Raw genomic sequence first — 14295 nt, forward strand, 5'->3', positions numbered from 1 at the left:
CCACATCCAGACGGTCAAGGTTGGTGATATACAGGCTCAGGGACTTCGAGACACTGGATCTTCCATCACCCTGGTCAGCCCAGATATCGTTCCCACAGAACATCATTTACCTGGCCGTAAAGTGACCATCTCCCTTGCTGGGGGCCAGCGCTCGAACATCCCTCTGGCACGAGTGCAGTTGGACTAGGGAACTGACCAAGGAGAGGTTGAAGTGGGGCTCATGGACGGCCTCCCCACCCCTGTTATTTTGGGAAATGACCTAGGACAAGGACTTTCCAGCCAGTTTATCACCGCCATCACCCGCAGCCAAGCCAAACACCATCCTGGTGTAAGTGTTTCTACCAACCCATCCGAGGAGAACCCTCCTCCTCCTCAATCTTCAGCCTCCTGCTCAGAGCCAACGAATGTGAGTACCTCAGACCCAACTGTGGCCATTGACTGGGGGGAGATAGATTGTAAGGAATTCAGGGAAGCCCAACTGACAGACCCCACCCTAGAGCTTATCCGTAGTGCAGCCACCCAACCTGGGGGAGGAAATCAGGGGGAGGTGTATAGATGGGAAAAAGGCCTCTTATATCGGGAAAAGCCTGCATCCTGCCCAGAAAAACCCTGGACCCGTGTACATCAGCTTGTGGTACCCCAGCAATACCGACCCCAACTATTGCGATTAGCTCATGATGTTCCTGCGGCTGGGCACATAGGGGCCAGAAAGACCCGGGCTCGCCTGCTGCGCAGTTTTTTCTGGCCAAAGGTCACTCAAGAAGTGCAAAAATACAGAGCCTTTTGCCCAGTGTGTCAACGTATGGGAGGAGCCCCATGTCGTGCCCCACTCCAACCCATGCCCTTGATAGGAGAACCGTTCCAGAGAGTTGCCATTGACATAGTAGGCCCCTTAGCCATACCCAGCCGCAGTGGAAAAAGATTCATCCTCACCCTGGTAGACTTTGCTACCCGCTACCCAGAAGCCATTGCCTTATCCTCCATAGATGCAGAGCACATGGCTCAGGCTCTACTGGACATCTTTAGCCGAGTAGGGTTCCCACAGGAAGTATTGACTGACCAGGGGGCACAGTTCCAGAGTGAATTGATTCAGACCCTGTGGGAGAAACATGGAGTCCGTCCCATGCGTACCACCCCCTACCATCCTGAAACAAATGGATTGTGTGAGCGCTTCAACGGAACGCTCAAGCAGCTCATTAGCCGTTATGTGGAGTCTGAGGGGGGGGACTGGGAGAAAAACCTGCAGCAGCTCCTTTTTGCTTACCGGTAGGTGCCGCAAAACTCCACTGGATTCTCCCCCTTCGAATTGCTGTACGGCCGAAAGGTACGAGGGCCCCTAGAGCTGGTACGAGAGAGTTGGGAGGGCACCTTCCCCACAGAAGAGGTTCCCATACTGGACTATGTTCAAAAGTTTAGGGAAAGGATGAGGCACCTTATGGCGTTAGCCCACGGGAATTTAGAAGTGGCTCAGGAAAGGCAAAAACGATGTTACGACCGCACTGCCCGACCCCGAGAATTTGCCTGTGGACAGAAGGTCCTAGTACTAGTACCGGTACGGAAAAACAAGCTGCAAGACATGTGGGCGGGTCCATTCACCATTACCAAGAAATGTGGCAATACTGACTACAGCGTGGCCCTGGATCGAGCAGGTGTTCGTGAGCGTACCTACCACATCAACAGGCTAAAAGCTTATAAGGAACGAGAGGTCACCAATTTAGCAGTTTGTTGTCCAGAGGTAGATGACCCAGAGTTGGACCAGATCCCAGACTTATTAGTGGACTCCAAAAGGGAAATGGTGGTAAAAGCGGTATCACTGGGGGAACAGCTTTGTCCATCACAGAAATGACAGATATCAGACATACTCGGACCATACGAAACCCTGTTCACAAGTTAGCCTGGTAGAACCCCCCTGGTTCAGCATCATGTCAATACAGGGGCGGCCACCCCACTAAGACAACCCGCCTACCGGGTGACCCCTCCTGTGTTGGCAATGATGAAGGCCGAGGTGGATGACATGCTAAATATGGGAGTCATAGTTCCCTTCCATAGCCCATGGGCTGCCAGTGTGGTGTTGGTGCCAAAAAAGGACAAGAGTACTTGTTTCTGTATGGACTATAGACGGCTCAATGAGGTCACGATTACAGATGCTTACCCCATGCCCCGGGTGGATGAACTACTAGATAAGTTAGGGGGGTCTCGGTTTATATCTACCCTCGATTTGAGCAAGGGATACTGGCAGATCCCACTCACAAAAGACGCTCAAGAGAAATCGGCCTTCATAACCCTTTTGGCCTCTTTGAGTTTACCAGCATGCCTTTTGGGATGAAAAATGCCCCAGCCACCTTCCAGAGGATGGTAGACCATTTACTAGAGAGATGTCAGGGGTATGCCCAGGCCTATTTGGATGACATCGCTATCTTCAGCGACACTTGGGAAGAGCATCTTCAGCACGTGTCCCAGGTGCTGCAGAGGGTAGCCAAAGCCCAGCTCACCATTAAACCTGACAAATGCCAAATGGGGATGGCTGAACTGCTATACCTGGGACATCGAGTGGGAAGTGGGTGCATTCGTCCCGAACCTGCAAAAGTAGAAGCCATTACCCAGTGGCCACACCCGGTCAATCAAAAACAGGTCCGCGCGTTTCTAGGAACTGCAAACTATTATCAAAAGTTTATCCCCAATTACAGTACCATAGCAAAACCGCTCACTGACCTCACCACCAAAAGATATGCCCGTAACCTTATCTGGACCCCAGAATGTGAAACTGCGTTCTTCCAATTGAAAGACCGGCTGGCCCAGAGCCCAGTCCTGACTGCTCCTGACTTCCGTCGCAGGTTCATCGTCCAAACAGACGCATCGGACACAGGACTAGGAGCTGTACTTAGCCAAGTGGGGGACAACGGTGAGGAACATCCGATAGCGTACCTCTCCCGGAAACTGTTGGACCGAGAGAGGGCTTACGCCACCATAGAAAAAGAATGCCTGGCCATAGTCTGGGCCCTGAAAAAATTGCAGCCCTACCTCTATGGCAATGAGTTCACAGTCCTCACTGACCACAATCCATTGAGTTGGCTAAATCGCACTGCCGGGGACAACGGATGCTTGCTCAGGTCGAGTCTGGCATTACAATCTTACAATTTTTCCATCTCCCATAAACAATGCAAGAACCATGGAAATGCGGATGGGCTTTCCCGTCAAGAGGAGAAGGATGATCGGAAGCCTATCATGTCTGGCTAATATTAAGAAGGGGGAGGAATGTGACAACATGGACACCCAATGCCTCTCATGGGTTAAAGTTTCTTAAAATTCAGCCAGACAGGATGATAGATTCTTTATAGATGGGGGATAAGTCCCTCATTGTTTTTACAAGACTCTTGTTGACTCATGTAATTGTGTTGGCCACTGAAAGCCAGACGTATTGTTTCTCTAGACTCTTCCAGTAATCATTGTATTGTAGTTGTGTATTGCTAATGTGATTACCTTAGTAGCCATTGTCGAGTCTGTGACTTGCAGACTTCATGTAGATACCCTCAGTCTTTCTGTGGACATCATTTGGATGAACATTGTCCATGCAGCTTGAGATTCATCCAATGGGAGAGGCGATCTTGTCCAACCAATCGATGAGGACACAGTGTATCCAAGTGGAAGGCTGTGGCTATAAAAGGGATTTATTTAAGCCACCAGGGGGTTGTTGATGGATGCAGTTGGATCCAGTCTAAGCTCTTAGGAGCTGACTAGAGGATCAGGATATCTTATGGCTTCAATCTAGGGACTCCGGTTCCAGTTGGAGACCATATCCACAGCCTAGGGATTTCGACTCCGGCTGCCAGGATTGTAACGTCATACCAGGACTACCTAAGGAGGACACTCAGGTTGGGACAGTTCAGTCACCTGTTACAGACTTTGCAGACCTCAGACAGCTTCCTAAATCTGGCATTATTCCTTTCTCGGTGGGTGCCCGCCAAAAGCGGGGTGCTGCTGGATTGGAGTAAATAGCCCTGGAACCTCTGAGGCATGGACATTCTAAATCCCTGGTGAGCCAGCGGAAGGGTGAGACTCTGTTGCCTGTTACATTTGTGTTTTGCTGGTTATGTGTTATGTGCCGTTAATTGTTTGGGAATCCAATAAAGTCTAATTGTTGTGGTTCCCTCACCCTGAGTAGTGTTCCGCCCACGGTTAAGGAGGCCGGCGTTCAGTTGGGATGAGCCCTGAGCCACGCTGTTTTTTTAAAGGCGGCGGGTTTTAGTGGACGAGAGCACCCACTGAGCCCCATGTCTCCACAATAGGTTCAAGAGATGGGTTAGGGCTGGGATGAGGACTGTGATGTTGGGGATGAGGTGCGATGGGAGCGGGTCAAGTGCACAGATGTGATCTTGAGAGTACAGTGAAAAAATTGTTTTCTGTCATGGTGGAGAAGCTGGATTTGGAGGAAGAGAGCTGAGTATCTATCATGAGGGGCTGTGGTGATTGTGGACCAAAGCTTGCTCTGATGTTGTCTATGTTCTGCTTGAAGAAAGAGGCAAAGTTTTCAGCTGAGATGATATTTTTCACTCTTAAGCATTAGGGGGAGCAGCTGCTGCAATCCTACTGTAGACCTACTGTAGAACTAGCTTACATTACAACTGCAGTAAAAATGGGTGTAATCTGCTCATGTGTGTAATGTCACCTCCCTCTCCTGGGTGTTTGCAAAAGGATATAGAGAGAATGAAGTTTAGGATCACAGGGCGGAGCCATTTTGTTGGTGAGCACAAAGAGATCCTAATGTCTTAATTGTCACCAAGGACAGCGGCATAGTGCTCCTTAAATAGCGCTCTACACTACCTGTACCAGCAATGCTCTGCCGCATGCTTGCCTTCAATGCTCTGACGCACGGCCGCCAGCCAGCCCGCAAAGCTCTGCCGCACGCCCGCACAACATGCTCTGTGCATGCACGCCCCTCAATGCTCTGCCGCACGCACACCATCCAATGCTCTGCCGCAATGCCCTGCCGCACGCTCCCAATGCCCTGCCGCACGCTCCAAATGCCTTGCTGCACGCACCCTTACAATGCTTTCACATGCAGCCTCCCAATGCTCTGCCGCACGCACGCCCCCCAATGACTGTCAATCTTACTCGGTTTGGGGCTCCATGCAAGATCTCGCCTCGTGGAGGTAAGTATAATGAGAAAGGTCAAGAATCAGCCCAGAATTACACGGGAGGACCTGGTCAATGACCTGAACAAAACAGACCACATTCTCAAATATTACTGTAACACACTATGCCGTCTTGGATTAAAATTCTTCAGGGCACGCAAGGTCCCCCTGCTCATGCCTGCACATCAAGGCTCATTTGAATCTTGCCAGTGACCATCTGGATAATCCAGGGAGGCATGTGAAAAGGTCATGTGGTCAAGTGAGACCAAAATAGAATGTGTTAGAGCATTGAAGATGGGTCGTGGCTTGGCCTTACAGCATGACGATGTCCCAAAACACACAGACAGGGCAACTAAGGACCTGAGCCTAATAGAAAATCTTTGGAAGGAACTGAAACTCAATGCAGACCAGTGACAGCCCAGAAACCTGAAAGATCTGGAGAAGATCTGTATGGAGGAGTGAACCAAAATCCCTGCTGCAGTGTGTGCAAACTGGTTCAAGAATTGTAGGAAACTTCTAACCTCTGTAACTGCAAACAAAGGTTTCTGTACCAAATGCTAAGTTCTGTATTTCCATTGTATCAAATACATATTTCTCGCAATAAAATGTAAATTCATTATTTAAAAATCATGCAATATAATTTTCTGTATTGTTTTTTTTTTTATTCTGTCACAGTTGAAGCTACCTACAATAAAAATTACAGCCCTCTCCATTCTTTGCAGGTGGGAAAATTTGCAAAATTGTCTGTGCATCAAATTCGAATATTGTAAGAATAAACTTCTTACCTTTTGATACAGCTTGAGTTGCCTTTCTGAGGAAGACAAGGTGGTTGGATGAGCGGTTCTCAGGAGGAGTGGGTCACTGATTAGACACCAGATCCTGTTGTCGCCATTCAGCATGGGACATAAGATTTTGTGTGTGTAGTCCTAATTAAATTAAATTATAGAGAGATCATGTATGTATGTATGCATGCATGCATGTATGTATAGGAGACGCACCTCTGAGACAATAAAGTATCAGGAGTAGCTCTCACTTTGTCTCAAACAAATAAACAAATAAAAGATTACATCATGGTTACTCATTTATATAAGACTATATAAACTTTTTAGTTTTACATTCCTGAACTTCACTTTTAACAAAGAAACTGAAACTATACAAGCCCTTATCTAAAGTAAACAGAGGGGTCTCTGTTGTATTACACCAGGGGAGACACAGTACAGGCTCTTACACAAAGACAAAATGGAGTGTAGATTTAACAAAATGAATTCTTCTCTCATTCAAGCAATACACAAATGGATGAATAAAGCGTACAACTTGGCTATAACAAAAAAAAAAGTTTTTTCTCTCCATCAAAAATTAAAAAAAGTGTAAAAAGATGAATAGTTTGTAAATGATCCATCATAAAAAGTACACAACTGTAATGACATAAAAATAAACTCCTTATTAACAGGTAGTAAAAGTCTTAATATTTACTAAAACAGGCATTATATTCATGACTATGGCTTCACTCCTGTGTGAATTCTCTCATGTGTACTAAGATTTGATTTTGCAGTAAAACATTTCCCACATTCTGAACATGAATATGGCTTCTCTCCTTTGTGAATTCTCTCATGTCTAATAAGATTTGATTTTGCAGCAAAACATTTCCCACATTCTGAACATGAATAAATCTTCTCTCCTGTGTGAATTACCTCATGTCTAATAAGATGTGTTTTCAGAGCAAAACATTTTCCACATTCTGAACATGAATATGGCTTCTCTCCTGTGTGAATTCTCTCATGTCTAATAAGATTTGATTTTGCAGCAAAACATGTCCCACATTCTGAACATGAATATGAATTCTCTCCTGTGTGACTTCTCTCATGTCTAATGAGATGTGATTGCTGAAAAAAACATTTCCCACATTCTGAACATGAATACGGCTTCTCTCCTGTGTGAATTCTCTCATGTTTAACAAGAGATGATTTCCGAGCAAAACATTTCCCACATTCTGAACATGAATTCGGCTTCTCTCCTGTGTGAATTCTCTCATGTTTAACAAGAGATGATTTCCGAGCAAAACATTTGTCACATTCTGAACATGAATATGGCTTCACTCCTGTGTGAATTCTCTCATGTGTAATGAGATCTGATTTGGAAGCACAACATGTCTCACATTCTGAACATGAATATGGCTTCTCTCCTGTGTGAATTCTCTCATGTGCAATGAGAGCTGATTTGGAAGCAAAACATGTTTGACATTCTGAACAGGAATATGGCTTCTCTCCTGTGTGAATTCTCTCATGTGTAATGAGAGCTGATTTCCAAGCAAAAGATTTCTCACATTCTGAACAGGAATATGGCTTCACTCCCGTGTGAATTCTCAAATGTTTATCAAGTTTTGATTTCAAAGTAAAACATTTCCCACATTCGGAACATGAATATGGCTTCACTCCTGTGTGAATTCTCTCATGTGTAATGAGATTTGATTTGTCAGCAAAACATTTCTCACATTCTGAACATGAATAAATCTTCTCTCCTGTGTGAATTACCTCATGTCTAATAAGATGTGATTTCAGAGCAAAACATTTTCCACATTCTGCACATGAATATGGCTTCTCTCCTGTGTGAATTCTCTCATGTGCAATGAGAGCTGATTTGGAAGCACAACATGTCTCACATTCTGAACATGAATATGGCTTCTCTCCTGTGTGAATTCTCTCATGTGTAATAAGATTTAATTTGTCAGCAAAACATTTCTCACATTCTGAACATGAATAATGCTTCTCTCCTGTGTGAATTACCTCATGTCTAATAAGATTTGCTTTCAGAGCAAAACATTTTCCACATTCTGCACATGAATATGGCTTCACTCCCGTGTGAATTCTCTCATGTGTAATGAGATTTGATTTCTTAGCAAAACATTTCTCACATTCTGAACAAGAATATGGCTTCTCTCCTTTGTGACTTTCACTGCACTGAGCTTTCTGTGTTGAACTCCTGGTACCGTCATCTGCCATAAATAAAATTGAAGTTATAAAGCTTTTAAATAATATAACCTCAAACATACACATAGACACACATAAATGTATATAAATTCCAAAGTATGTAGTGTTCTACTTTAAAAGGCCTGTGTGACAGAAAATACCCAAAATGACATCATTTTAAAAACTGCACCCTTCGAAGTGCTCAAAACGACTTTCAATAAAACATATCTACAAAAGCATATCCAGTGGCACTCAATAATATAAGGATACTTTGGCATTGCATTACTGCTGTAGAAATAATAGAAAAAGGGATTAATACACAGGTAATGAGAAAAATGAGTAAAACGACATTGGCATTGCACTACTGCTTTAGTGATATTTGTTAAGTGAGATTCTTAGCTTATGTACTGACCAATCCATGTGAGCCCGATAACCTTGACAAGCACCTGACCAAGCACTCTGCCCTATAGCCAGGGTCTGTCCACCATCTTATTTAGTCAGGAACCTATCTGCCAGACATGCAGATTTTTAATCACACATAGAGGCATTTAAGGTTAGGTTCCCAATATAATGAGATCAACTTGTCGAGATTAATCGGGCTCACATGGATTGGCCAATACAAAAGCTAAGAATCTCTCTTTGCAAATATCTCTAAAGCAGTAATGCAATGCCTATGTCTTTTTACTCATTTTTCACATTAGCTATGTATTTATCCCTTTTTTGTAATATTCCTACAGCAGTAATGCGTTACAGAAATTAAAAATATGTGGAAGGAAAAAAATAAAACACAACACAAAAGTGTTGCTTTAACCACAAATTTTAGTTTTCCCAAGGGTAAGGCCTCTTTCACACGTCAGTGATTCTGGTACGTTTGTGCTTTTTTTTAAACGTACCAGAATCACTGACATACGCAGACCCATTATAATGAATGGGTTTGCTCACACGTCAGTGATTTTTCACTGCACGTGTCTCCATGCAGCGTACCCGTGTGTGCGTGATTGCTGCACGGAGACATGTCCATTTTTTTCTGGCATCACTGATGTCCCACGGACCACGCAGTGGTGTAAAAAAACGTGCATTTAAAATAATAAACATTTTAACTCACCCGGCGTCCAGCGATGTCCTCTGCAGCCCGTCCTCCCTGCTGCTTCTAAGCTGGCTGATTACTGTCGCGCATATTCATTATGCGCGACACAGCCGACCCGGAAGCAACTGCTGCGGAGGTCACCGCCGGCAGGATGCTGCACCGCGGGAGCGATCAGCACCATGGAGAGCGGGAGCGGGCGCAGGTGAGTTGATTTCTAAGTGCAATCACGGGCCACGGAGAACGGAGCCCGGATTGCACTTAGACAACCCACGTGTCCCGTGATTTTCGGCACACGCAGGGACATGTGCGTGTTTTACACGCCAGTGAAAAACGTCTGTGTTTTTCACTGACGTGTGAAACGGGCCTAAAATGAGAAAATGGACCATATAATTCTGTTGTGCAATTTCTTGTGTGTACGCCGATATCCCAGGACTCGGAAGGGAAGGAGCACCATTTGACTTTTGGAGAACAAAATTGGCTGAAATAGAGGATGCCATGTCACGTTTGTAATGCCCTTGATGTGCCTAAACAGTGGAATCACAACCCACAAATTATCTCATTTTGAAATCTACACCACTGAAGGAATGTATCTAGGTGTGGAGATCATAGGCGTACTCCTAAATAGGGCAAGGGTCTTTAGCAGACCCCCAGCTATTATGGCGACCCATACTTACCCAATGATAAATGTTGCTGGGGGCGTTGGATATGTGGAACGTTGTACCTCATTGGTTGCGTGCTGCGAATGCTGCTGTCAAAGATTGAAAGTTAACAGCAGTGGGTGAAGCTTACCTCCACTGAATAACTCAGACATCATATGCTGGCAATAATGGAAACTCAGCTTCTGAGCCCGCAAGAAGTAATAGGATCTAATAATATGTTACATATCGAGAAGGGGGTTGAAGAAAATCTGGCAGCTACAAAAACACTATTTACCTGCAGATATAGTGGTAATCTGAGTACCTAGCAGTTAAATGATATCTATCTGGTTTATTCGAACAGTGTGTGACGCTAGTCACTGCATGGACAAGCCGTGAGGCAGGGTTATCAAATGTTCTGGGGTCAGATACAAAGAGAGCATGCCGTGAACTAAGGGGAAAGACAAAGGCGTGGTCAGGTCTGGGATCAGAACATAAGGAGCATAGTGGATTAGGGCAAATGAATGGTAAGAGGAGGTCCAAAATCTGGCAGCTATAGATCAGAGCACAGATAACCAAGGTCCCGTGTCATGTGGTGTTCAGGCCCACATTCGCGGGGTGCCGCTGTGGCGTCGGACCTGTTCACAGGCAACCTGATCTTAGTTGCTCAGCCTCAGCTGAGTCTTTTCCACTGCTTTCCAGTCCTGAGTTAATTCCTGTGGAGTGGTGTATGGCTCCTTGAGACTCAGAAGGCTAATTTATATACACCTGTCTTCTCCCTATTTAAGGTTTGAGAGTCTGTCTTTCTGGCGATCCTATTCTTGGTGACCAGTATACTGCTGTTTGAGTGGTGTGGAAGTTTCCCGTTGTACATTTATTTCCTTCCTTATACTTTATTCCCTCCGTACTGTGTCTCCTGTTTGTGTGAAGTGTGTATGAGTTTTGTTTTTTTTCTGTGTCTGTGGCATTTGTGGAGTTTGCATCTCCACCCCAGGTGGTGGGAGAGGGGATGTTAGATCAGGGTTTGGACAGGAGTTAGGGTTAAACTGGCGGTCCAGACCTGGATACCATCAAGCCTATCTCTGGGATAAGGAACCCTAGTCTGTGGGCCATTTTTGGGGTCCTGGCTCCAGCTACCTTTGCACCTCCGTGATACCCTCTGTTTGGGGGCTGACTGCTCAGCTAAGTAACTGATCACTCAGAACAGGGAACCCCTGAAGAAACCAAGCACCTCTCAGTTTCCTATTGAATTGAGCTGTCGCTCAACAATCTAACAGCTTAGCACAGCCTGATTCCATAGAGAGGCAAAATTGTCACTCACTGTGTCTAAGACAGCAAAGAGATTGTGACACAGTAACTACAAGGAGAAAATGCAGTTACATTCTCCCAGCAGCTGCTCACTTCCAGTCACCAGCACAGTGGGAGAGGTTGAAACAGTCACCACTCACTAGATAGTGGGCGCACAGTAATCAACCCTCTTGTTCCTTGGCTGACAGCCTGTGAGCGGTAAGTGTTACTGTTTCCCGCACTGCATCGGTGACTGTATACGAGCGGCATCAGGGAGAATGTAACTTCATTTTCTCCTTGCAGCTGGGAATGTGACTGTTCTCTCTGTTATTTAATGGTGACGCTTCACTGAGGAGGGTTACCTGTGGAAAGGTTTCTACTCCGTTCATCACTCCGCACATCCATTTCTCCTTTTTCCATTGTGTCTGCAGCGTTCTGCATATCTTTTCTCTGAATTTCAAAGCTGTAAAATAAATATTGTAAAAGTCACGGACAGAAGGAAAAGTCATGTGGAAGGTTCTAGATGGACGCTTCTGCTACCAGAGCCGTGTGGCCCCTGAGACCAATTGATGCATGGCTTCTACGCCTCCTATATCCCCCGTGCTGCCCCAGAGTCAGTTCTGGGGATAGAAGCAGACGTGGCAGGGTCCACTTAGTGTGGTACATTATGACATTGGGATTTCCTTCATTCTTTTGTCTTCACAATTTGGACGCCCTAATGCTTATTTTTCCGTCATTTGAGAATTAGTTTACTTAACAATGTTGCATTTTTGAAAGTCTTTTGGAGGAAAATTAGTTTTATTCAATTGTTTTTCTTTAAGGGGGTGAACAGAGGTGTTCATAGAAATCATGGGACCCCATAGCGGAAGTTCTAATTGGTACCCCCTCCCCCAAAAAATAAAAATGTAATTAATATTTAATTGGGTCATATAAGAACCTCTCTCACAACTTTACAGCTCTTACAAAGTAATTTTCCTCTTAAAGCCCAAAGATTCCCCTATAACTGCCCCATAATGTATAATAGAAGCACTGTATGATACCTCCACAGTGACGTCCTCCACACCAGGGCTGAGGAGTCGGTAAGAAAAACAAGTTTCCATCCACTTTCTATAAAGACACATCTGCAGGTTTTTCCCTCCGCTCTCTATACAGACACATCTGCAGGTTTTTCTCACTATCTGACATGAAATCAAAATAAAGTGAAGAAATAAATCTGGCACTCAAAATATTCAAACTATTTTTTTATTTTTTAAATCCAGTGAATAAAGACCACAATGTGTGTCAATCAGTGACGTTTCGGTCCTTTCTTGGACCTTTATCAAACACACTATAAAGACACTTAAGAAAAATACAAAGTGAATATTATGGGAGTTTGCAGCCGCTGGGGACTTGGCCATGTTCCAATTGTGTCCATTTTCTGTTATATAGATAAATCTTTTCTATGTATCTTTCCACAAGTAATATGTATGATGTTTGCTCTAATATTCATGTACCTTTGAGAGAATATTCACTTTGTATTTTTCTTTTGTATCTTTATAGTGTGAGTTTGATAAAGGTCCAAGGAAGGACCGAAACGTCACTGATTGACACACATTGTGGTCTTTATTCACTGGATTTAAACACCCTAGATGTGCCCCCATTCATCCTTCCGGCAGCCCCCCTCAACGTGCAGACTCTCCCCCTGCGAGCCCTCCTCAACGTGCAGCCTCTCCCCCCTCCGAGCCCCCCTCAACGTGCAGCCTCTCCCCCCTGCGAGCCCCCCTCAACGTGCAGCCTCCCCCCCCCGCGAGCCCCTCTCAACGTGCAGCCTCTCCTCCCCTGCGAGCCCCCCTCAACGTGCAGCCTCTCCCCCCTGCTAGCGCCCCTCAAGGTGCAGCCTCTCCCCCTGCGAGCCCCCCTCAACGTGCAGCCTCTCTTCCTGCGAGCCCCCTCAACGTGCAGCCTCTCCCCCTGCGAGCCCCCCTCAATGTACAGCCTCTCCCCCTGCGAGCCCCCCTCAACGTGCAGCCTCTCCCCCCTGCGAGCCCCCCTCAACGTGCAGCCTCTCCCCCCTGTGAGCCCCGCTCAATGTGCAGCCTCTCCCCCTGCGAGCCCCCCCAAACGTGCAGCCTCTCCATCATGCAGCATCGCCCAGTGTAAGCCCCCCAATATGCAGCATCGCCCCCTGCCCTGTGTAACCACCCATATCCCCCCTTCCTTATGGAAGCCTCCACAGCACTGTGCTGCAGCTTCAGCACCTTCCCTGTGATATATACACGAGCTGTAGCCCCCAGTAGTGACAGGAGACACTTTTATTTCTTACCCCAAAATCCAGTGTGACCTCAGCTCTATAACTAATGAGGAAAAGCTGAATCTTCCCCACCTCAGGGTCAGGATCCGTCCGCTCTGCAAAGGATCCCGAGCACATGGGCGCATGCCCAGGGGCACTATCGCGGGACTGAGCACTGTTCAAATAGTGAGCGCCGGTGATCTTATTGCGAAGGCGCGAGATTATGGGCGGGTACTTGGATGACGCTGGTGATGACATTTTCATCACCAGCGTCATCCAAGTAGCCGCCCATAATCTTGCGCCTGCGCAGTGGCACTATCACCGGACACTTCAAATTGTGAGTGACGGTGATGTTATTGCGCAGGCGCACTGCCTTTATTGAAAAGCATAGGAAGTTTGGTTATCTTGACCTCTGTATTGCAGTTGAGAAACCAGAAGCAGATTATCCAGCTGTAAAGATGGATGGAGGGATGGATATAGGGAGGGATAGATGGAGGGAGGGAAGGATGAATGGAGGGAGGGATGAATGGAGGGAGGGATGAATAGAGGGACGGCTGGAGGGAGGGACGGGCTGGAGGGAGGGACGGGCTGGAGGGAGGGACGGCTGGAGGGAGAGACGAATGGAGGGAGAGACGAATGGAGGGAGAGACGAATGGAGGGATGGAGGGAGGAATGGAGGGATGATGGAGGGATGGATGAATGGAAGGACGGATGGATGGATGGAGGGAGGGATGGATGAATGGATAGAGGGATGGATGAATGGATGGATGAATGGATGGAGGGATGGAGGGATGGATGAATGGATGGAGGGATGGATGAATGGATGGAGGGATGGATGAATGGATGGAGGGATGGATGAATAGATGGAGGGATGGATGAATAGATGGAGGGATGGATGAATAGATGGAGGGATGGATGA

The 14295-nt window shown here is 46.2% G+C and overlaps 1 protein-coding gene across 1 annotated transcript; it reads right to left on the reverse strand.

The window, feature by feature from the left end:
• Positions 1–6206: 6206 nt before the first annotated feature.
• LOC142261427 (uncharacterized) lies at positions 6207–13481 on the reverse strand. The gene is made up of 3 exons (XM_075332114.1): positions 13410–13481; positions 11470–11570; positions 6207–8124 (listed from the first exon to the last, which is right to left on the reverse strand). Exons 2-3 carry the CDS (start codon positions 11546–11548, stop codon positions 6629–6631), a joined length of 1575 nt encoding a protein of 524 aa, XP_075188229.1. The 5' UTR covers positions 11549–11570; positions 13410–13481; the 3' UTR covers positions 6207–6628.
• Positions 13482–14295: the final 814 nt, after the last annotated feature.

Source organism: Anomaloglossus baeobatrachus, unplaced genomic scaffold, assembly GCF_048569485.1.
Source record: "Anomaloglossus baeobatrachus isolate aAnoBae1 unplaced genomic scaffold, aAnoBae1.hap1 Scaffold_219, whole genome shotgun sequence".
NCBI classification, from domain to species: Eukaryota; Metazoa; Chordata; class Amphibia; order Anura; family Aromobatidae; genus Anomaloglossus; species Anomaloglossus baeobatrachus.